At 41.1% G+C, this 25,511-nt stretch overlaps 1 protein-coding gene across 2 annotated transcripts in view; it reads left to right on the top strand.

Moving 5' to 3' along the window:
- The window catches only part of PRKG1 (protein kinase cGMP-dependent 1), a 1,246,601-nt gene that overhangs the window by 788,223 nt on the left and 432,867 nt on the right, over window positions 1–25,511 (top strand). For both annotated transcript variants that reach the window (XM_039238529.1, XM_039238531.1), the window contains exon 4: window positions 4,588–4,693. In XM_039238529.1, the coding sequence (XP_039094460.1) occupies window positions 4,588–4,693 (106 nt within the window). The remainder of the gene's footprint in view (window positions 1–4,587; window positions 4,694–25,511) is intronic.

Below are 25,511 nucleotides of genomic sequence, written 5' to 3'. Positions count from 1 at the left end.
GTGGGGGGAGGGAGGAGAGTGGAGCTCCTAGGAATAGTGCCCCCTTCCCCAAGTGTACTCTCTGCATCTCTCCCATCTGACTGTTCCTGCGTCATATTCTTTGATGATAAACCAGTGATATAGGAAGTAAAACCTTTCTCTGAGTTCCATGAGCCACTCTAGCAAATGAGTGAAACAAGAGGAGGAAATCTTGGGAAACGTATTTACAACCAGTGGGTCAGAAGTGCAGGGGCTGTGGACCAGCCTCTGAGGGGAGCCAGTCATTCAAGAGTGAATCTTAACTTTGGAGTCAGATGAGGTTTCTGTGTGGATGGTGTCAGAATAGTGGTGAGTGGTAGGACACCAAGCTGATGTCCTGAGGACGGCTTGTGGTGCGGGGCATCTCCCAGCCCCCCAACCTCACCCCACTTGAATTGGCACCAAAACTTCCTTGCTGCCCCATCAACATGGGGATCGTGGCTTTAGCTTTTGAATTTGGGAGAGACCTATTCAGTCTATAGCACCAGGTGTAGAATCCTGGCTTGCGCAAGATTCTCTACTGCAAAGCCCCCAACCAATCCTCATCTGCTCTTCCCCACAGGGCCTGGGGAGTCTGTGAGGCCTTTTCAGTGTGTTCACAGCCCTAGGTACTTACTCCCTGCTGGCACTTCCTCTTGATTTGTTTTCCTTGCGAAGAGACCCGGAGATAGCGAGCCTTTTCTGTAAAGGGCCAGATAGTCTCTGTCAAAACTGCTCAATTCAGCCAGAGTCAATATGTAAACAAATGGGCATAGCTGTGTTCCCATCAGATGTTTTATGGACGCCAAAATTTGTTTTTTATAATTCTCATGTATCCTGAATTATTTTTAAAAAACGTTTCAGTCACTTAAAACTACAAAACCTCTTCATAGTGTGCAGCCTGGAAACTGACATTGGGCCTGATCTGGCATGGATGATCAGCTGTTGGCCTGTGTACTAGATCACAAGTTTCGGCAAGGCAGGAGCTCTGTTTGTTTTCTGTCCCTTACATATAGCACAAGTGTTGGCTATATTGGTATAAAATCAATAAGAGTTGAAGAAATATTCAAGACTGTGTTGTATACCCACATAGACTTTCTCAATATCCTTCCAAAATCCGAATTGCACAGTGTATGGATTCCCTAATAGAATTTAGGCCAAGCCCTGATTGTGATCTGATTCCACCACAGTTGTGTGGCTCCTTCTCTGTAATCTCCGTGTCCCCCAAACGAAGGCCAACTCTTGGCCAAGTTGAAGGTGTTCTCCATGTACTCATACACTTCTAGATCTCAGAGGAATGGGAATTTGCCTGTTTCCCACCGAGTTCAATGTGGCCTTAAACTGGAAAAAAAAAAAAAAAAATCAGTGAGTAGAGAATTTTCGATTTCCTCTTGAACAAAAAGGAAAACCCTTTTCCAATACTTTCGCTGCCCTTCAGACTTAAATGTTCAACAATCGTAATCATTGTGAAAATCAGGAAATTTATTTGTGAAGTGCTTATTCCCCTACAGAGATTAAGAAACCACTTGAGTCAGAGGTATACGGAGATTTAAAAAAATTGTTTTGAAATATCTGTAAATTATGGAAGCACCAGACTTATACTCCATCTGAGGTTAATAACACCTCGAATATGACCACTTTCCTGATAACAAGGCAGGGTGATTATGAGTCACGCTTGCCCACCTGTGAAATGCTGACCTGATTAATAGGTATATTGGCTGAATACAGAAAAGGTTTTGGCATCTTGCCCAAGGTCATGGACAAATTTGCAATCTCGTCAAGCCATGTTCATGATCATGCAAAATATCTGAAGCAGTTTCACTTAGAGATGTTTCAGTAGCCCTTATAAATGGGAATCAGATAAAACAAAAATACTAGATTCTGTGAACTTAGTTTTAGAGACCATTTTTCAATCCATGGATTATGGTGTCTGATCAATTGAGTTGAAATACTTTAACGTCACTTGGAATCCACTTCTTTATTTTTAGGTGAACTTTATGCACATAAATTACATTAATGACCAAATACACCCTACACCTACCTAATGAAAAACTAATTTCTTGAGAGAGGAGAGGTTATAAGAAAGAAGCCACGGACTTCTCTCTGAGAGAAGGTCCAAAGTTATTTGAGGAAACCTAATCTAGACCTAGCGGAGACCATGAACAATACGGTTAATGTGCTAAGTGCCAGTGAGGGACCAGGGCAGAGAGCCGGCTCATTAGAGGGACCAGGGACACAGCCTGGCCTCCAAGCAGGAACGCAGACAGAAAAGTGTTGTAGGTCACTCAGTCACAACACGTGTGTGTGTGTGTGTGTGCGTGTGTGCGTGCACACTCGTGTGTGCATGCACATGCGCACACCCACCCCAACCCTTCTCACTTGACTCCTGGGTACTGTGGCCTCTGTTTGGTACTTACTTACCATTCCTGCTTGAAACTGTGCACACAACACCTTCCCAGAAACGTTGATGGTGATCCTCCTCTTGATCAGTTATCATTGTGATCCTGTCTCTTGGTTTAAGAGCCGTTAATAGGAATGTTGATGTACTGCTAAAGTTGTGCTCTTTGAAGTCTTCCTGCAGGCCAGACTCCTCAGATGCATGTATGCTTGACTCCATTTAGACATTCTGCTTCTAATTAGTCCTTTGAGGTACAGTACCGTACATACATGTGTAATAGTACAACTATTTGCATTGCCACTGATTTTTAAAATAGTAAGATTGGTTGATGTCTTCTAATTCCTCCTTTGGAGGGAGACTTTGGATACTAGAAAGACCTAGGAACCATTAACAGGGATGCTGGATACAGAATTTCCTTTTCTTGTAAGCAGTCAATCAGTTGTGGCATACCTCTGATGTATTTGAAATTCCAGTTCTTGGCTGTGTTTTGTTTTCAAGATCTCTAAAAGCTTTCTGTTGTTCATTGCATTAATCTTCTCTTCCCATGCCTGGCTTCTAGGGCCTGCAAGCAGCCTGCTCTCAAATGAAAGAGAAATTTCTGCAGAATTTTCTACATTTCTGTCTGATCCCTGCCTGGACTCCCCCACCTCTCCCTGCCAAACCCCTCCCAGGCGAGCTCATCTCTCCCCACTGGATTTCCCCTCCACCATCTCTCTGCCAGGCCAGCTCCTGTCAGCTTAAAAAAGATGCTCCTTGTACATCTTCTCCTGAATTGGCAGTCCTTTGTGGTTGCGTCATCCGGTCTTTGGGTTTGTCTCAAGCAAACAGGTGTTCTGGAAAGGAGCCTGGATTCGGCAGAGGAGCTTTAATGTGGCTGGGAGAGCACCTGTGTGTGAGGAGCTTTGTTGTTTTGCTGATGGATCATTTTTAAAAGATACTTGGAGTGGAGCCATGTGCACACTGGTCCTTGCTGCTTTGGGAATTTTCTAGTTAACCGAGCACTCTTTTTCTTTCTTCAATGAAGAACAGGCCCAGGGAGAAGTCACGTTCTAGTTCCTCAGCTTCAGTTTTGCGAGGAAAAATTAGGTAAAATTCAAAGATAGGGGTTTACACGTCTTCTCCCCCTTTGCTCTGTGTGTAATTCCTAGTCCCTGCCCATCAAGCATACCCATGGCCTCATATTCTGTGTTTGCCCTTGACCCCTCCCCCCAGATCTCAGTCCCCAGTGGTTCCGAGTCCTGGGAAGAAGAGAGAATTGCGTTCTTCTGTCTTTGTCCGCTTCACTCCTTTAAACTATAAGCTGTCTCCACTTGTCCTCCAGAGCCCTTACTTACTCCTGTCCCCACCGGTATGATCTATGAATTGGCTTACTCCATTGGCATGCTAACCTAAAGTATTTTCTATTATGAAAAAAACGTGCAAACATACATAAAAATAGAGAGCATAAGTGTCTTGTATGCCCACTGCATAGATTGTTACTGAGATTTTTAGTGTATTCTTTTAAAACCAAAGTTTCTCTTACTCGGTTGTTCTTTTACAGTACCGCATCTGTCTTTTCCCAAAACCTGTCTCTTAGTCATGTGCTCAATAGATCAGATGGTGAAATTCTGTGATCCTCAGTTTCAACACTATTATTCATTGTCAAAGGCAGTGGTAGTTAAGACTAGACATTAAAATTCAACAAACAAATCTAAGAGAACTTCACAGGGCAGCTTTGGGCACAGGTTGTAATTTGTAAAAATGATCTACTTGTAGAAATCATGGTCAAGTTATTATTTCTATCCTGTTCAATTCACTCCTAAGCCTGAAAATGGAGTTTTCATTTGTAGTTGTTATAAGTAAAATAGGATCATTTGAGTCATTAACACCATTCTGGGTAATTACCCTCCATGTGATTTCCTTCACAGGTAGTCTTGAAAGTATTAAAGGTTTTCACTGTGGACTTAGGCATTCTCATCCCTTAAGGGCAAAAGAGAACCAGAATCTTCCTATTAGACCGTAATACTAGACAGCAACTATGAACTACCTTTTGCCAGTAGGGACACTTGACTGCTTTAACGAAATAGGATACCATGATGTTATCAGCTGAAAATGAAGGTCAATTCTTTCTCCCGAATCCCTTCTGCGTGATGTGGTTCATGGTTGAAATTGCCTAATTTTTTTTTGGTTTGTTTTCTTTCTCTTTTCTCCAGCTCTGGTGAATGTGAAACTCTGGGCCATCGATCGACAATGTTTTCAAACAATCATGATGAGGACAGGACTCATCAAACATACCGAGTATATGGAATTTTTAAAAAGGTAAGATGCTTTATTTTCTCCTTCTGAGGGCATTTATGGTCTTTTTAACCCTCTTCCCAGAGAGGCAGCCCAGGGAAGCCTTTGCCTTTCATTTCAGTCTTAATAGTCTACAAATAAGTAGAAGCATGAGACTTTGGACTGGCTTCTTTCTGGTTTTGGTACTGATTTCCCTGCTAAGTGAGGAAGTCAGAACTTGAGAGATTCAATGTTCTCTCAGGGAGTGCAGTTTAGAGAAACAAAGGGGAATTTGCTTGAACAAAATGGGGTATTGACTTCATCCCTTACTATCAGTTAAAATATTTATGGGACCTCTCCTGACTGAATCGTCTCTTATGTAAGATTCCATGTCCAAGGTCAGTTGACTAAGATGGAAAAGTTAGAAAAGTTCCAAAAGCTCATTATCCTTTAATCCCAAGTTTAATTCCCCAATTAAATTCATTTTATGTTGTCATTCTGAAATACCAAAAGTTTTTCTTTTCTTGATACTGTATACTGTCATAATTAAGTATAGCATGGGAACTGGGATAAAAAACAGCTTTTAATTTCTTAGGATTACACTCATGTTCATTGAAATGCATTTCTTTGTCTCTAAGCTTATTTTAAAGAAAACACATTATTTCATCATTAAAAAGAATGTTGATAACTCTGACTTTTTTCCAGTAAGTAGTTACTTTGTATTTTTTCTGTTGAAAACAGAATCATCCATAAATAATGTACAGATTATGTTTGCTAAAGAGGGGCATATTATCCATTAGGATCTTCATTTTTCAGAGATACAATATCAACCTGGCTTTTTCATTGTATGTTTTTGGTTTTATCGAAGAAACAGTTTAAGAGAAGCTAGAAAATTTAAATCCCATTTTGGGTTGGTGATACATCATAACACATAACTGTAGAATTTTCTTAGAATGGAATTTTAATATTCCTTACTTGAGTATTTTATCTAGTTAATTTATTTTCTGATTCATTGTTGATGCTTATTTCATTTCCACATAATTTTTCTTTATATTCTTGCTAAAGAAACTGTAAAATTCTAATTTGATGTCAAGTAGTAATTTTAAAAAATAACCATCGGTAGGGTGTTGGGATTTTTCTTCGACATGATTGGGTGAAACATTTAGAAAAGGAAATGTAAATTTGTTTGGAGTTTAGTATAGTTTGCAAGGAAATTATTCAAGCACTGTGTGTGTGTGTGTGTGTGTGTGTGTGTGTGTGTGTGTGTGTTTGAGTGTGTTTGTTGATGTATATGTGTATGTCTATATTGGTATGCGTGTGAGAAAGAGAATAGAAAGAGAATAGAGAGACCAAGAGAGAAAGCTAGAGACAGAATAAATTATCATTTTTAAGTTTTTAGTTAAAGTACAGGTTACTGATTTCTTCTGATGGAACCATATTAGGGAAAGATCCCAACTGGTAATAAAATTCTTACCTGTAGGACACAGCCTACCTAAGGTCTCACGTACCTACACATTGGGCACTTAAAATGTAAGTTTCCATAATTGTGTTCTCTAAGAAGATGGGGTGTCAGTGCTCATGACCCACGTAAATTTTTCTTAGAGGAAGTGGTTCAGGCAACGAAGTCTCATTTTGTTGTGGCTGGGTTTTTTGTTTTGTTTTGCTTTGCTTTGTTTTTAGTTGAGTCTGCATATACTTTTATATCTTTTGTATTCACCTAAATTCGTGTTATCTGCTCTGACGATTCAAACCTTAAACAAGAAAAGTTGGTTCTCCAGAGGGTGCGAGTGTGTCTGATTGGCCAGCTTAGTGTAGGTGAAGTTTAACCGGTTGACTTAGAAAGAGGTGGACGTGACAGTCACTTTCCATCCATCTACTCTGTCAAGAGTCAAGTCCACATCATTTGTGAAGATGGTGCTGGGCTGGGAGTCCAGAGAGGCGACCAAGGGACCATCAATGCGTTGGGCCAGCTTTAATCTTCTTGCTAAATTATGACTGTGGTTAACTGGTTCTCTCTAACCCTTCAGCAGCTGACAAATGCTCTTGGATTATGCACAGTCTCATTAGCTGGAAGTTCAAGGCCCTCACACAACAACCTTTGCCTGCTTTCCTGCCTGCTTTCTTCTTTCCCCAGGCAAACCAGACAATTCCCTGTGCCTTTATATAGTGCACTGCCTGGATGGCCGGTTTTGTTTGCTTGGTTGGTTTTGTTTCCCCACCCCCTATTTCCCGTCTGTTTAAAATCTTTAAATATCTAATTAAAAGCTGCTCCTTTCACAGATACTAACCTCATTCCACCAAGGAGTAATGTTTTCCTTTTTGGAACTTGGTCTCTGTCATGTGTCTCATTCTCTACTTTTTTTTTTTTTTTTATTCTAACCTGACTATTGAACTTCTACTTTGAGACTATAAACTCATCATAAATATATTGGTATTCATCTTTGGCATGAAACTTAGTGATTTGTAGACAGGTAGTTAATAGAACATTAAGGGCAGGACCAGTAATAATTTGCAGGGTCCAGAGACCAATGAAAATTGAGAACTCCTTTTTAAAAATGTTAAAGGGGCACCTGGGTGGCTCAAGCGAGTAAGGTCCAACTTTGGCTCAGGTCATGATATCGCAGTTTGTGGGTTCAAGGCCTATGTCAGGCTCTGCGCTGACCACTCAGTCTGGAGTCTGCTTCATATTTTCTGTCTCCTTCTCTCTCTGCCTCTCCCCCTCTCAAGCTCTGTTTCTCTCTCTCAAAAAAGAAGAAAAAAAGTCAAAACCCTGACAGCATAATATTAAACCAAGCATAGGCACCTTCTAAGCTTGAGCCCTATCCTGTTGCTGAGGTTGTATACTCATGACGCTAAATGAGTAATACTCTTTTCTCCTTCATATTCCTAGGTTAGCTCTACTTGTTGCCGTTTATTCTGCGGAGCTGTTACTAAGTATGTGTACTATCCCTGAAGGGTGTAATAGTATCAAAAACTTAGATGACCAAAATTAACATTTCTATCCTGACTTAAGAATGGTTTATTTCTCTATAACTGATTTCCTTTAAAATATCCCTGCCACTCTTTTACATGATGTAAAAAGTGTTTAAGCTTTATGGGGTCAAGTCAATCAACTTTTTCCTTTATGGCTTCCTGTGTAGAAAGTCTGACGGGAATATAATAAAAATATGGGGTTAGTACTTTGAAGTTCCATGTAGCAACCTGTGTGTGTAGGGAAATGGGGTATTTTTCTCTAATGTGCTAGCTAAAAAAAGTTCATCTCCATTTTTCTACCGTAGACACCGTATACTTTCTATTTGGTTAAGGAGTTGAAGGAATTGTGATACTCAGAATGATAACAGCTCGGGTTAAAGGACGGTCTTCTGTCCTGCTCATGTCCCATGCCGCTTGTCCTGTCCATTTTAATAAACGAGCAGTAAGCATATTAATGTACTGCTGAAATGTGAAGATTTTCTCCATTGTGAGAGTTGGGTTTTATTTTCATCCCAGTGTGTTTACCTATCTTGGAGCTGCCCATCATGGGGTTTGGCCTCCTTTCTGCAATTAAATGCCACATCCAACTCAGATTCTACCTCTTTAATTGTATGTAGCCATTTCTCTCTCATTCCTCTATTTCACATTCCCTGATGTAAACACAGATGTTCCTCACCAAGCAAAAAAAAAAAAAAAAAAAATTAAAACAAAAAAACACCATTCAGGGTTTAGTAGGGCTGCCAAGCAGGGCACGGTGCTCTCAGTCCTGCGGCGGTTTTGCTTGTTGTGACCATCTTCCTCTCGGGCTCCTGGAAAATGCTGTTGTTGGAGATGGGTTCTGAAAAACAAGCCAAATAACTGCCAGAGTTAATTTGTGTTTGCTTTTCCTGAGCATGTTCTCTGTGCTGCCCTTGGCTCTGGCCCTGATTCCCCAGGAGCTGCCGAATGCAGCAGGGTGGCCACAAGGTGGGGAGGTAGGAATGGGGTTTGCTCATGGCCTTGAATGGACTACAACCATGATCATCCCCCTCTATGTTACCTTCCTCGCTGTCAAAGGAGAGAACAGGGACCGTTTGGAATTTAAGGTGCTCTCTGGATCCTGTGCTCCTTTGGAAAATGGTACCTTGATTCGCAAAGGGACTTTTGTTAAGGCAGGTGTGCGGTCCTCTTCCTGCACAAAGCCTGTCCGTGGCTTCCTCCCAGCCTGAGGGGAAGCCTGCGTCTTTAGTGGGCAGTCACTGATCTAGAACATAAGATGAAGATAGAATGTGTATTTCAAATATTTTAAGTGTTAACGAGACTTACTGATGTAAGAAATGGTTTTAAATTCTGGTTTCACCATCCATATGTAAGTAGTCTTAGGCTAGTTTCTTTTTTATTTTTTTTAATGTTTATTTTTGAGAGAAAGAGAGAGAGCAGGGGAAGGGCCGTGAGAGGAGGAGACACAGAATGTGAAGCAGGCTCCAGGCTCTGAGCTTTTAGTACAGAGCCTGTCCAGGGGCTCGAACTCATGAACTACAAGATCATAACCTGGGCCCAAGTCAGCCACTTAACTGACTGAGCCACCCAGGTGCCCCTAGGCAAATTTCTTTAAACCTAAGCTTAGTTTCTACCAACCAAAAAAAAAAGGGGGGGGATACTCCCACTTGAGGATCCTGATTATAATCAGGAATACACAAAATAAGATAATATTAGCAAACACTTGAGTGTGTGCCGGAGTGTTTAAAAACACTTGGGGGAGGGGGGAACACTTGAGACATATTAACCTAATCTCAACAAAAACCTATAAAGTGCTAGCATAATTTCCATTTTACAGATGAGAAAACTGAGGCCAAAGACTTCCAAGATTTTGAGCTAGTTAAGGGGAGAGCCAGTAGCCTCCGTAAAGGTGCTTGTAGACTCTTCCCTTGGCTGCTTCTGTAGCTGCAAGCTGCTCAAATATTAGGTCCAACACAATGCTCATCTTCTCAACAAATTGGCACTTACTTTGCCTGGAGATTTGGGCAGCTGGTTAACTTTGTTCTTGGTGCCCCTGGATTTCCTATTCACTATCCGTTTTTCTCCAGTAGCGCCCTTTTCCCAAACCTCAGGAATTTTTTGTTTGCTCTCACCACCCTCTCAGGGTAGGTACTCAGAAATAAATGCTCAGAGCTTTCACTGTGAATGGTGATAAAGAATAGTGATGGCTTAGAATCCACTGGCTCAGTAGAGGGAGCTATAATTGTCTGGAAAGTCATCACCTGAAGGGAAGCAGATGCCATGATTTCCATAACAGATATTAAATGGTGAAGAGCTCAGGATCATTGTCTTCTGGTATCAGACAATCAGGCATTGCTGTTTCTGGCTTGGGCTTCTGTCTACTGTCCTGAGGTTCTGTTAGAGGTCGGGGTCTTTAAGCAAGACCCACTCTCACTGAAGTTGTATTCTGTGATCTTTTGAGGAATTGGACTATTTGAACATTTACCAACAGTATCTTTGGTACACTTGAGCCTGAAGAAATCAGGGACCTACTTTGGGGCTCACAAATTATGTAAGGAACAGCAGTACAGTCTAGTCAACCTGAGCTCTTCACGGAACATCAAAATCTGATCCCCCTTTCCCTAGACTTTTCTCCTATAATTTATGAGGAGACATGGTAAAAGAAGGCTCCTATGAAAATAGTTTAAGGGATTTTAGACATTTTTTAAAATTTTAAAGAGTTACAGACCTGTTGGTTAAACTCTTAAGCTTTGAGCTTTAATAGAGGTTTTCTAGAAGATTGTGAAACCTGCATTAGAATTAAGCTTGAAAAGCTGGCATAGTTCTAATTTGAAGGGAAATAACTCAGGGCATTGCAAGAGGCGCTTTGTCATCCCACATACGACCACCTGCTCAGTCCATCTTGAGGTAGCAGATCCATTCTCATTAAAGATGACACCAGGGTCAGCTAACTCTAAAAGTGGCTGTTAATTTCATGTTGTCATTGAGCATGTGCACAGATGTCTCCAGCAATAATCCTTGTTTATTTTTGAAACAAAGTATCATCTCTGATATTTGCATGTTATATATCAATTGTAAAAGTTCTACACTTTCATATATTGCATGCTCCCCTCCACGTGTATAAATTCCTTCTAACCCTTATAAATAAGGTACACAATTTATGGTATTTATGGAGAAAAATTTAAGTCCAACAATGAATCTTGTACGGATGAGTCTTGCTGGATCCTGGGGGAGATGAGACTTCAGCCAAGGGATTGGCTGACTCTCCCAGAATCTTGGCTGGCAGGGGTGAGTCCCTTTGGGGATGCTAGGCTAACTTTACATCCCATGACCTTAAGGATACTTTCTCAACACCCTGGGCAGAGGGGTAGTCACAAAACTAAAGCTGTGTGACAAAGCATTTTGATATTCCTTCTTCTTGTTGTTACAGTCTTGAACCTTACAAATCATTCCTGTAGCCAGTCTCGTTTCGTTTCTGTACCTTACACACTGAGACTCCTTGAGGGCATCAGGGAGTGACCATTTTCCATAAGGAGACCATTCTGTGATGAACAGGTTCAAAAGGATGCCACAAGCTACTGGGAAAAAGAAAGTAGGCTTCTGACCTTCTGGCCACCTGGATTTCTCCACTTGAGATAGAAATCTACTTGCCCACGGTAGGAGAGGAATCCTAGATTCTGGAGTGGGGCAAGTAAGCATCAGGGTGAGTTCAACCACCCTGTCATCTGATCTATCCTAAGAAGAAGAGAGAACATCAGTTTGTTCAGAAAAAGGAGTAGGGTCGCCTGGGTGGCTTGGTCGGTTAAGCATCCAACTTTGGCTCAGGTCCCAGGATTGATCCCTATGTTGGGCTCTGTGCTGACAGTCCAGAGCCTGCTTGGGATTCTCTCTTTCCCTCTGTGTCTCCTGCTGTACACACATTCTCATAAAAATAAACAGTTAAAAAAAAAAAAAGACCAGGAAAGAAGTAGAATGTGCATCATAAGTCGTACTTGTAGTTGGCTGTGGGTTTGGCTTGGAATAACGTTAGTCCCAATGGATTCACCAGTAGACTTTACCAAGGTCAAGTCCTAAGCTTGGCATATGGCTGTTGAGCAGTGTGGGGATCTCCGAGCGACACCATTCTGCTTTGTGCTTAGTCTAGGGGTGCAGGGAGAAGGCTCCCTGCAGAGGGAAGCCCTTAGAACACCTGGCATGATGTGTGGTGACAGAGGCACGGGCTGCATTGTGAACACTCCCCCACAGCCAGAGTGTTGGCATAGCAGTGAGAGAAATCGGGGGAAAACACAAACAAGAACAAAATGGTCTGCACCTGCTGCTCTACATACATTATCTCACTTGATTTTGACAGGCTCTTTTGAGGGAGTTGGTGCGATCCTCCTTTTATTTTAGGAGGCATCTGGAGTTTTTAAAATAAACAGTGCTTTCACCATCCCACAGCCAGATTCAAGATCAGGCCCCACTCCAAGTCCTTGTTCTCTTCATCAATCACATCAGGCAAACTTCCTGAAAATGGGTGATGTCACAAAAATCAAGAGATCAGTATTTATCATTTTTGTCTAATAGAATGAACATATCAATAGAAGATGTTGCACAAAATTCATTGCAAGTATAAATAATGGCCCCCAAGGGGCGCCTGGGTGGCTCAGTCGGTTAAGCATCCGACTTCAGCTCAGGTCATGATCTCACGGTTTGTGGGTTCGAGCCCCGTGTCGGGCTGTGTGCTGACAGCTCAGAGCCTGGTGGCTGTCCTAAGCTTCTGTGTTTCCCTCTCTTTCTCTCTCCTGCTCATGCTGCCCCCCCCTCAAAAATAAATAAAAATGAAATTTTAAAAATAAAGGTCCCCAAAATTGTTGGAATTTTTTTTTATTTTACATTTTTATTTTTGAGAGAGAGCTACTAGCTGGGGAGGGAAAGAGAGAAACATGGTGACAGAAGATCTGAAGCAGCCTCTGTGCCAACAGCAGAGAATCTGATGTGCGGCTCTAACTCCCGAACCCTGAAATCATGATCTGAGCCAAAGTTGGATGCTTAACTGACTGAGCCACCCACGCGCTCCAGAAATTTATTTCTTGATAGATTTTAACCACTGCAAAAAGTTGCTGGTGTATGTGTGTGTGCTCACATGCACACACTTGACATCATCCATCCACTTAGGAATCTTCAGGCTTAAATCATTTAAAAACAGGAAGATTTTTTTTTCCTTCGGAGTCTTAGGAGAAGCATGCTGTTTTAAAATTTACCTTGTATTTATAAAGCAAGTGATGGAATGTTTATGCTGGAGCCCAGCACAATTCCAACTGAATAGCACAACGTGGGTTTTCCTATAAACATACGGAGTCAGTTTAAAGTTATTCAGTATGTTTCAATGAATTAAATCAATTTTATTTTCCCATTTGACTGGATGGGATCCAACAGGTAAACATTGTATTCCATGTTTGGGAAAAACTCCTTAAGTGTTCTGCTCTGTTGTGCAAACACAGACACATCAAAGTTGCCTTGGAGGATGGATTTGTTATATTATTTTCGAGAGAACTCCAATCCACAAGTAGATCTAACACAAACATGGCCAAGATTTAGTGTACTGAAAGAAAACTATTATAATCAAAGGACGTTAATGCCAGGGAATCCAGAGTTCTTAAAAAAATTATCTCTGTGTACCCTGAACTCTACTTACTTAGAAATAAGGCTGTTGGTTGAAATGACATCCTGATGTTCAGGGCAGGGTGTTTGCGGGGGTGGGGATGAAAGATTGTCGGTGTAGCTGTTAATCTGAGTGTTAACACCGCCTGGATAAAAATAGGAAGACAGAATGCAAGAGTATCCAACAAAGGAGGCTACAAATAGCTGTACTGTCACCAGCAAGAGGTTGCTGACGTGTCTGTGGTGAATGCACAGTATTCTAATGGTGTCCAGTCCAACTTCCTTCCTAACTCCTCCCACTCATCCCTCCTGCTCTTCCTTTGTCCTTCATTTGCTTCCCTTCCTTCTCTCTTACCCCCTCCTCACTCCCGCCATCCTGCAGCTCCTCTTTTCTTTTTCTGTCCCTATAAAACATCCAGATGTAGGAGTATTGTCAAGGTAGTTGAAAGCTTCTTAAGGATAAAGTTTACATCCAAATAGCATGTGATCAAAAAGGTTTTTTTTTAATTCAAAGCAGTATATTCCACAACGTTAAAAATTGTCCTCTCAGTGTCTTGTCACGCCAGGTGAAAGGTGTGCTCAGTACTTAGCGTAATGACTGAACCGCTTGGCAAAATCAAGAGTTGTATATACTAGACATGTAGAATTAACCCAAATCATATTTTGTTACATTCATAAACATATCAAATCTAGATTTTTGTACTGGTTAAATCTGTGAAAATTGGGGTCTCCCCTAGAAAATGTTGTTCACTTACTTAGCCCAGCCTAAAGGTGTGTTGCCTACCTATTAATGGTAGCCCACCCCTTCTTCCCTTTGCTGACCCCACCTTTGATCTGCAGAAGCCCAATGGGTAATTAGTTGGGCTTTCCAAGCACTAATTTTTTTTTTAATTTTTTAACATTTATTTTTGAGAGACTGAGACAGAGCATGAATGGGGGAGAGGCAGAGAGTGAGACAGAGACACAGAATCCAAAGCATGCTCCAGGCTCTGAGCTGTCAGCACAGAGCCTGACACGGGGATTGAATCCATATACCACGAGATCATGACCTGAGCTTAAGTTGGACACTGAACCGACTGAGCCACCCAGGCACCCCTAAATAATTTTTTTACTTAAGTGTGAAACTCTTTAATATAACGAGACCAGAGACCATCTATTTTTATTTTTTTTTTCTAATCCAGGTTTTCAAAAGAGATTTCTCCTATCACTAACATTTGTTCTTTTTTAAAACTTTATTAAATAACTTGAGAGTTACAACAAATTGAAAATTTAGTAGTGAGAGTTTCCATATACCCTTCACCCATCTTTCCCTTAGAGGTAACCCTGGTATATTTACAGGACCATGTATAAGCATTGGTATAACCATGGTACATTTATCAAAACTAAGAAATTAACATTGGTGCAATACTATCAACTACAGTGTAGATTTTATTCAGCCTGGTCCAGGGTCCAGTCCAAGATACTGGGTTGCATTTAGTTTTTTCCTTAGGCTCAATCTGTGATGGTTTTTCAGTCTTTCTTGGTCTTTTATAACTTTGACTGTTTGGAAGCATAGTGATTAGCCTTTTCTCATACCATGTCTCTCCATTCAGCACTATCACTAGTTCTTCATCATCCTTCTTAGATTGTTCTGGAATCTACCTACATGTCTGACTTTTTAAAATAGTTTTTTCCCAAATAAATTTCACAGTGCCCTCCTTATGCCACATGCTGGTATATCCCACTGTTTTCCTAAACAGCAAATAACCTAAGTAATCGAAGGTTTCATTTCAGAAGTCCTTGTAAATTTTTGATGAAGTAAAATGAAAAGAACTTCATCTTAGACCGTTTCCACTGTAGAATAGGTTCAGGCACTCCTTTCCTTCTTTAGATTATGTAAGGACTCTTTGCACAGCCCTAGCCCAGTACTCTGGCGATAGACTTTAATGCCAGCGCACCTGACTTTTCTGAAGGTCAGCTGACAGCCTTCATCCATAGGTAAGAAGGCTCTTAAAGTCAAATTAAGATAGAATTATTCAAACAGACTTTGGAGCTACTAATTATACAGTAATACTATAAGAGGTGACTAAGAGTACTTTACAAATCGGTGGCTGGCTTTTTTTTTTTTTTTTTTCCTCTTCTGATCTGTTTGAGCCACATGTTTGCTGTATCTTACTCAAGCCCTGGAAGTTTGCTGTCCAGAAGTCACAGGATCTATAGAGCCTTATGTACTAGCATTGCTGCCAGGCTCCCTTATGTCCACTTCCTGTCCACCTCACTATTTCTGACCCACCGACCTGCCTACTGTTTTGTGCGGCTCTCACGTGGTTTCTCTGTCTGCCAACACCTGTTGATTTGGTCTCCTCAGAGGTGAAGTTGAGGGAGGTGAAGTAGGGTAGCCCTGTAGCTGGAATGGAATATTGACGAAGGAGCCAGAATTCAAATGAGACAAGTCCTAATAGCCTCTCATGCACATAGGAGCAGATCTGGAGTTCATGTACAGCCAGAGGTCTCTTCTTCAGACAGAGAATCTGTGAGCAAACCATTCCAGAATGTCATTGAAGCTAACCATCTTGAAATACCGAGAAAAAGCCATAACTTGGAAACATCTGAAGTCTAGAATTCATTCATAATCATTGAGAATTAAAACCATCTTAATCATGAACATTGAGACCTAGTTTCAAATAGGCATGGACTTTCAAATAGCTTTTTCAAAAAAATACAGCTTTTCTAAACTTGCTTAACTGTATACATTTTTATCTTTAAAGTTCTAATCAATGGGAAAGAAAATTGTGCTGTTACTTTCCAAAGGTGTGTGCTGCCAGCCTCGGTGAACTTGACTTCTAGTATTTTTCTATTCATAGGAAACTTTGGCCTAATTTTGCTCATGATGTAAATGTAATTTTTAGTGCTCTTAATGTGACATAACCCCCTTCTATGTTTTTGAATAGTAAGACTTTCTAAACTTTTCCTCGCTCTCTTACGCCGTTGCCATTTACTTCTCTACTTGGGTCTGTTAGTTCTGGGAAACCGGGGGACAGGGCAGATGTACTTAGAAAGACCCTTAGGATAAAGGGGAAGCCAGCTCAGCCTCTGAGACACCTGTTGTGAACCCAGAGCAGGTGCTGATCAGATTCTGTTTGGACGGTGGAAAATGGTGCCTGCTAGGGAAAGATCCTGGAGAGGAGTGAGACCAACTTGCAGCTTCCCGAAGGAAACTTGACTTGGTCTTAAAAGCATACTGTTCACATTATGGTTTCAGGTGCTTCAAGGTTTCCACACACATCCTCTATAGTTTTGATGGAAGAAAAAAATAAAGTTGACCTAACATTAAAAAAAATCCAGTATTTTATATGCACCGTGAAGTGCACAAATCTTAAAAGTACAGATCAATGCATGCTTATAGATCTCTAGCATTGCCAACGACTAGATCAAGATCCTTAAGACATGTTTGACTTGCTTGGAAGGCTCTGCACTGCCCCACCCCAGTTACCCTACTCTACCAGGGATAACTGGCACTTTGATTCCTACCATCACAGAGTAATTTGGTCTGTTTTTCCACTTCATACTAATGGGATCATGTAGTATGTATTCTGTGTCTGCTTTCTTTTGCTCAGCATTTTATCTTGGAGAGCCCCCTACCTCCCGCTCCGCTTTTTAGTGTGTTTATCCATAGTTCATTCTGTTTCATTGGTCTGTAGCATTCCACCTTATAAATATATCAGAATGTGTCCATTTTAATGACAGGGGCCATTGGGATTCTTTCTACTTTTAAGCATTTATAAATAGATGGAATCATTCTGAGCCATGTCTTTTGGTGAATGCCTATATCCGTTTCTCTTGAGTAAATAACTTGGAATGAAATTTCTGAGCTATCCAGGAGGTCGATATTCTAGAGAGTGCCATGTAACTTTCTGAAGTGGTTGAATCCGTTGACACTCTCACTGACAATATAAAACATGTTTGTTGCAGATGGTCACCAGCATTTTTTATTTTTAAATAGTGTTATTTTTATCTGGCTAAAACATTGTAATAAAATAAATCACATAGTCTTAATCATTAGGAGTGTGCCACCTGTTAACAAAAAATGTTAGCATATACATACATACATGTATACATATATAGTATTTCCTATATATAATTTATATTTCTTCATAAATAAAATACATATTCATCTGAATTAGAATGTACAGAAAATAAGATTTTTGAACAAGTAAAATATACATGGAATGAGTAACATTTCCTTCATCAGCCCAGAGAGTGGAGATGTTTGTGTATAAATTGTGTTAAGACACTATGAGGGATCCTCCTGTCTTGTGGATTGTAATGGAATCCACAACTGCCAGGTGGACTTGAGCACAGAAAATATGAGGCACAGTAGCCTTTCCCCATGAGCTGTGTGCCACCCCCTTCTCCTGGTCCAGTTTTGGAGAAACTCCTGGTCTAGACTGCACGGGAGTGAGGTTTTCCTGGGTTTAGAGTAAAATATAGAAAAGATCTCAGGGACTGACGCCTGTGAGTCTTCCAGTGTAGCCAATACCTGTGCTGGCTGGATTTCAAGCCGCCTCAGCCTCCCCAGAGTATATGTGTGCATGCCTGGAGTGTAGACCACTTTGGTCCCATGTTTGTTTACTTGTTTGTTTTTTAATGTTTCTTTTTGAGAGAAAGAGTGAGCATGGGAGGGAGACACAATCCAAAGCAGGCTCCAGGCTCTGAGCTGTGAGCACACAGCCTGACATGGGGCTCGAACTGATGAACCATAAGATCATGACCTGAGCCAAAGTCAGATGCTTAACCCACTGAGCCACCCAGGTGCCCCGAGTCCCAAGTTTATTTTCCCTGTGGCCAATTTTGTTATTGTTGTCATTACTAGCTGTTTGTCTAAGCTGGAGGTTCTTAGAGGATGATAGGGGTTTTCCTGGGCATCCCTGACACTCTTTAGGGAGATCAGTGAGGTCAAAACTATTTGCATAATAATACTAGTGCATCATTTGTCTTTTTTTCCTTCTATCACATAGGCACAGTGGAGTTTTTCAGAGGTGGAAACAGCCATTGGAATATATGCCTGCATAGTTTTGTGTTTTAACGTTTTCAGTTTTACTATCAAATATCGTAAATGTAGATAGAACCTATATAAACAAAAACTCTTGGTGTTTTCAAATTCTAGGAGTGTAAAGGGGTCCTGCCTGAGATGAAACACTTCGAGAACCATTTTTAAAAAAATTAAAACCAGATAAAATGAGGACACAAAAAACTAAAAGTTAGACTCTATTAGAAACAACTTTTCGAGGACAGCTTATGAAAATGAGTTATATTTTTGAAAGAGAAAGGCTAGTACCAAAGCCTCACTAAAAGATGTATTTTTCACCTTTAGTAAAGTTATTAAGGGGCTGCTGGTTAGTATGGGGAAAGGGGAAAAAACTGAGCTTTTATAGCTTTGTAGTATGTTACACACAAAAGGGGGCTTTATTTATAGTTTTCACTGTATGTTTGGGTTAATCTTCTTTTTTTTTTAATTTGGAAAATTTGAATAGATAGTAATTCTTTGAACAGATAGAAAATTTGAACAGATACATGCAGGCTTATTAAAGAAAACAATGGAAATTCATCACAATAAATTGTATCCATTTCTTCTGTAGGACAGCAGATTGAAACTAACAATGGAATCCCTTGCAAATACAAAGGGATCACCTTGAACTGGCAGCTAATTTCAAACCCAAGGAACTGATTTTAACGTAAACCATGGACCTTCCAAATTTTCTCAGTAGATCATCTCTACTGTCTACTTATCCAATGTAATATTTCAGTACATCTCTCTACTCAACGATATTAACTCTTGGCACTTCTGACACATGTCAGGGAATCCATCCACAAATTTTCTTGATCTGGAAATTGCTGAAAGTTTTGGAAAACCTGTGGATGTTGGAGAGAGACAAGGTTAGAGCCCAGTATTGCTTATCCATTGCTTTAGGTTCTAAAATTCTGTTTCGTAATAGTTGAGGCATCCGTGTGCAACATGTCCAGAGTGTGTTAGCATTCCATAGAAATGCTGAGATGCTTTGAAATATCCCTTGTCTAATTTTTATAAGGATTGTAGTAAGAGAAATTGTTTGTTAGATTATCCAGAATTTTTATTTTCATGAGGTAAGTTCCCGCTAAGATGAGTGCTGGGATAACATTGGTCATGCCTCCAGACGAGCATGAATACTTTATTCAAATACTGAGAACTACATTTCATTATTGTCTTGGCTGAGAGAAATGTGGTTCTAAATGTAATGCACGATTAGAGTAACTTTAATGCCAGGAGTCCTGAATCTATTTTTTTCCTCCTCTGAAAAATTAATTTTGATAGGGTAAGTTTTCTTTGTTTCATTCGTGTGTGTGTGTGTGTGTGTGTGTGTGTTTAATACAGTGTCCTCCGTCTTATGTGGATGTAGGCAAGGCATAAATCAAATACATAAATGTTTTCATCAGTAGGTTAACAGGACTCTGGAAGACAAGGTGATCAGTGTTTGGAATGACCACTTGAGCAGCAGTTATATTTTGAAAAGAATACCTTCTCCAGTCCTTGGAGCTTTGATTGGTATAGTCAACAGGGTTTCCACTTATATTAACATCTATCAGGCTCCCCTTTCCATTCCAACACACACAAGATTTCTGACTGATTCTTCCAAATGTGCCGCCACAGCCCTGATCATGGTTATTAGAGCTGTAAATCGGTTGAGACAGTTGAAAGTGGGACACACACCCACATTTTCTGCACAGAGTAGAAATTAGGCAAATTGCATCCAGACCAACTAAGTGGTTTTAGATTTGAAAATCACTGAGTTGGCCCACCTGCATGATGTTGGTCACATCCCAGCTCGCTCACTCTCTTTCTCTCTCTGCTTCATCTTCGATAATGAGGCAAGACCAAAGAGACCACACTATAAGAAAACAAGTCTTTTAGGCAGGAAAAACAAAAGGTGCAATAGGGGTTCTAACAGGAAAGGAAAATCAGGTAGAATTTAACATGAAGTTTTTGCAGGTAGGACCTGAGATAAAGAGCATTCTAGTGGCAGGGGGAGCTTATGTAAAAGAGCCTAGATAGGAAAATGCAGTCAGTAGATGCCTTCGTAGCATCGCCCACAGTCTGCCATGCTCCTTTCCCCTGTCTGTGCTGGCTGCCTGAGGCACTGCTCCCCAACCTACCAGATTCCTGTTCTAATATTCCTGGAAATCCCAAGGGAGAAACCTGACCTCAACCTGGAGGAGGAAGCTAGGAAAAGTCTTTGAGCAGGTATCTGTATTCTAGCTATGCTTTTCTGAAAGTAGTCTAGCAGCGCTGTGTAGGAAGGGATTGGCTTGTGGAGAAAACAGACAAAAGTGGAGAGGGTCTGTTATCAAGGCTCAAAATTGTCCCCTCCCTGAAATCTCAAGGTTCAAATCCCCATATCTGACCTTCATTTGTGAATTCTCAGTAGTTGGATGGAGGATGAGAAATAGAGATGGAAGTGGAAGCAAGTGAGTGGGTTCTACAAACAGAACCAGAAGCCTGACACTCATTCAGGGTTGCTGTTCTAGAACAGTTCAGTAAGTAGTTGAAAACAAGGGAAAGCTGGGTTTTTAGGAGCCATCCCCCCAACCTCGAATTGTACGTCTCATCATCTCTCTCTTGGATGAGTTTATCAGGCTAGTGGACAGAGAAACTGCAACCGACTCTGTGGATTGGATTGCATTGGTGCATTTAACAATGTCCATGACATTGTTGATGACAGAATGACTTAGAGCAATATGAGCATAATCCAATAGCACACCATTCTAAATGCCGCTTTTAAAACCTCCAGCAAAAGAGGGGCACCTGGGTAGCTCAGCCAGCTCAGCGTCTGACTCTTGATCTAGGCCCAGGTCATGATCTCAAGGTTTGTGGGATCAAGCCCTGCATGAGGCTCTGTGCTGACTGTGTAGAAGCCACTTGGGATTTTCTCTCTCTCTCTGTCTCTCTCACCCTCCCCCATGTTCTCTCTTTTTCAAAATAAATAAACTTAAAAAAAAAATTCCAACAAGTGAGACTTACAGCTTCATACAATAAGCCAATAGAACTTTCCCTGGAACCCACTTTGTGCATAAGTTCTTGAGACTGTTTTAATAAATGGTAAAAGAAAAATCAACCACTTCCTCTGAGAACCAAGAATCTTGTAATTAACTGATATACCTAGTCCTGTAGGTGTTTGTGGAGGTACTGATGTGGGTTATGACAACAGCAAAATTCTGAATTTTAGTAGTTTTTTTAAATACTTAGGCCTTCAAAACTGGCTGAGAACTGAGACCTCTCATGAGTTCCCATCAGTCCTCTCTCATTTGCACAAAGGAGGTTGCCCCACAGGATAAATGAGCCCTGTCCACGGGTGGTTTGTGTCACTGGGAAGGGGTTCTTTCTAGAAAGATGGAACTAAGAGCCAGGATTCTTGCTTCCCATAATGAGAATAAAGAGGAAGAAGGGAAGCATTCTCTCTCCAGATTCTCTACATATGAATCATCCAAAGGAAAGAAATTGGATTATGTGAGAAGTCACTTTCATCTTATTAAATATAGCAAAATGGACTGGATGAGAAAGAATTTTATCCTTTCTGTTGCCTGCAAGAGAAGATTAATTGAACAAACTTGCAGTAAGAAGTTGAGTTTCCCCCGAGGAAAAAATAAACCAGGATAACAGGGTGCTGAGAGACTGGCTCTATATTGTGCAGTCCATTAGCGCAGAGGGAATAATTGGTTTTTCAGTGATGACTGATGAATTATTTTAACGTGTTTATAAACATTAAGGCTGCATCAACAAAGCAGAGTTTCCTAAAATCTCCAGAGTGAAGAAATAGAACAAAACGCTGTGCCTGTTTATGATTTCAGCGTTCAGCTCCTTCCCCTAACGATTCAATTTCCTGGATTCTACACAACCATTTCCATTAAGTTATCAACTGACAGAAGCATCACACAGATAAAGAAAAGTTACGAAGAATCCTTGCAGGATTAAATATCCCTTATTTCTGCAGTTGTTTGGGCTAACTTCCATTCACAAAGACAATGGAATGGAGTCTGTCTGTCATAAACCCACCCTTAGCTAAATATCAGTAATGACCTACTTCTGCAAGGATGCTTGGGCCCTGGAATGGTTCTATGACATGTGTGATTGTCTTCTTGAGGCTCCTTCAGTAGAGAAGGGATAATACTGTGTTTTTAATCCTCTTTTTTAAGTACAGTTTTGAAACTTAATTAGGTGTTTTTGTTTTTAATTTGAAGGAGAGGGGCAGCGAGAGGGAGAGAGAGAATCTCAAGCGGATTCCATACTAGGCAAGGCTGGGGAGGGTTCGATCCCAGGAACCGGACATCATGCATGACTGAGCTGAAAACCAGAGTTGGACACCCAACTGACTGAGCCACCCAGGTGCCCCTGTCTTTTACACTCTGTTTACTAGAAGTAATGATTCACTGAATTCCAACTTGGGCTTATTAACTCATGAGTCTGGATGCATTTCGTCATTGTATTGCAGTGGTGGCTTTGTCTCCAGGAAGGCATCTGATAATCCCATTGTTATTTACTTTGGAGAGAGAGTGAGAGCAAGAGAAAGAGAGAGGGAGACACAGAATCTGAAGCAGCCTCCAGGCTCTAAGCTAGCTGTCAGCACAGAGCCCGAAGTGGGGCCCGAACCCACGAACTGTGAGATCATGACCTGAGCCAAAGTTGGACACTTAACCGACTGAGCCACCCAGGCGCCCCTGATAATCCCATTTTAACATACAAATGGAGATCATGATGGTTTGGCATGAAATTGTGTTTAAAAAGAAAAATATATCACTTCATCTTTCACTCTCTCACTACTTTCTAACAAGAGAAATATTATATTGTGGAATAAGAAACTAATTCTGTCTCAGAATATAGGTTAATTTTGATTTTCTCCATTTCCTAATTTCTGGGATAATGAAGAAAACTTGGAATCAAATTATCACCTCTAATCAGTTTCTCTGGGTATCTGAGAAAGGTTGTGATGATAAGAGCTTGTAAAATGATGGCCATGTCAGACTTGGAGGCTGTGGGCCACTGCTTTTCAGTATATAGAGAATATGTATCTGAATCATTGGAAGAGTCAGTGATGACCTCTCACTTTAATGCTGAAAATCTGCAATGTGTGCATACTTTCACATCTGTGGATGCAATAAATGGCAGGAAGTTGTCAAAGGAGTGTAAACATCTGAAGTAATTAAGGCTCCATGGTCAAAACCTTCACCTAGTTGACCTGTACATCTCGTAAGCTCTGTTATTCGTTACCTGATACATATATTTCACAATCCTTGTGTGAAAAGACAGGAAACTTTTTAACATAATGATGATGGCATATTGGAAAAATTCAACTGGCTCATTGGTGCTGGGGCCTCCTCCATAGACTGATGGCATTCTCCCTGCACTACTGAGGAGAGACAGGCACAGAATCTAGAGGCATGGTGGAGAATCACAGGGTAATTGCAAAGGAAGGAAGCATCTATACAATAGCAAAATGGGTGTCTCAGTCAGTTGAACAACCAACTCTTGATTTTGGCTCAGGTCGTGATCTCATGGTTTGTGAGATCAAGCCCCGCATTGGGCTCAGTGCTGACAATGAGGAGCCTGCTTGGGATTCTCTCTCCCGGCTCTCTCGTGCTCTTGAAATAAATATACTATTAAAAAAAAAAAAAAGAGCAAAATGGTGGTCACCCTTCTGTGGAAAGCACCATAGTTAGCATTCCTAATAGTGGACCAACGTGACAATGGTCGGCTCTTGATGTGATGCACTATGAAGTCTGCAGCGCCATCTGTGAAGTGCTCTTGTGGATAATGTTAAACTTGAGAGCCATGTGACCTAACTTTGAGTTTCCAGGAATACAAGGATAGAGGAGTGTTAAACGAGACTCAGAGGAAACTGACAGGCAAAGAAGCATAGGAAAATGTGGGCATGCAATGAGAAAACAGGCCTGGTCCCTTCAAACTGTTCATGTCAGGAGGAAAGCGTTCAGGGGACTCTCTAACCTTAGGAGGGACTGATGGGGCATAAGAGCCAAATCAAGTCTGTGTTAATTATCTATTGCAGTTAAACTCCACCGGAATATGGTTGTTGAAAACCACAAACATTGGATCATCCCTGAGCTTCTGTGTGTGAGAAATCTGGTAGAGCTGACCCAGCCGCCTTGGTTAGAGGCCTGTCCTGAGGTCCCGAGCTCCTGACTAGGCTACAGGCTCAGCCAGAGCTAGTCCTGTGGGGCCGGGATGACCGCAGGGGTGGAGGGGTTTCAGAGCTTATCATGCGGTGGTTGGGTGGCCTCTGTTCCCTGCTGGGTGGGCATTTCCACGGGCCTGCCTCACACAATGGCGGCTGGCTTCTCTCAGAGCAGTTGATTCAAAGGTCTGACGGTGACCAAGACAAAATGTGTGGCCTTTTCAGAAGTTAATCTCAAAAGTGACATCCTGCCTCTTCTGTATTCCTGTCCATGGAAGTGATTCATTAAGTCCCGCCCTCACTTGAGGGGCTGGGGTCGCAGGATTGCATAGTGACCTGAAGAGCAGGGGACCATCTTAGAGGCCCTCTGATCCCTGGGGACAGTCTTAGAGGCCACTGACCACACTCTGCATGAAGCCTGTTGATCCCAGTGAGAGGGAAAAAAATCTGTATAAGGTATTTTAGGGTCAATCAGGAAAGTTTGAAAAAAAAATGGGTGCAAAGTGATGATTTTATACTGTCTTTTAAAATATAGTCTTGAACTTCATAATAAGTAATGGTTATTTAAGAGAAAGTAGTTATCTTAGAAGATACAGGCTTGAGCATTTAGGTGGGAAGTATTATGTCTGCAACCCTAATTATAGACATACATGCACAGAAAAACATACTTACACGTGGACGGACACATATGTAAATAGATGGGAAAGTAGATTTAATAACAATAATTAAACCTAGGTGGTGGGTATGTGGATGTTCATCAGCTTACTGTTTTAGCTTTTCCATCTGTTAGGGAGTTTTTCCCACTACCATGGGGGCTACCGCGGTGGGTTAGGTCAGCTTTACTTCTGCCTTATTCCAGCAAGTCTGGGAAGTAGGTTGGTTACACAGAGCTATACCAACTTTTCACACTCTTAAGGGCTGTTCAAGATATTATAGGAGAAAACTCCTAGTGTTGACAAACCCGGCCCTACCCCTTACTTACATTGCTACAATTCTTACTCAGTTCCTAAATTCCTACGTGTACATGGTGACCATGCTAGAAAGGGAAAACCATTTTCCTGGGAAAG

Source organism: Hyaena hyaena, unplaced genomic scaffold (genome assembly GCF_003009895.1).
Source record: "Hyaena hyaena isolate Hyena2069 unplaced genomic scaffold, ASM300989v1 scaffold_141, whole genome shotgun sequence".
NCBI classification, from domain to species: domain Eukaryota; kingdom Metazoa; phylum Chordata; class Mammalia; order Carnivora; family Hyaenidae; genus Hyaena; species Hyaena hyaena.
The sequence above is the reverse complement of the archived record's forward strand: the minus strand, read 5'-3'. Positions and strand labels throughout refer to the sequence as shown.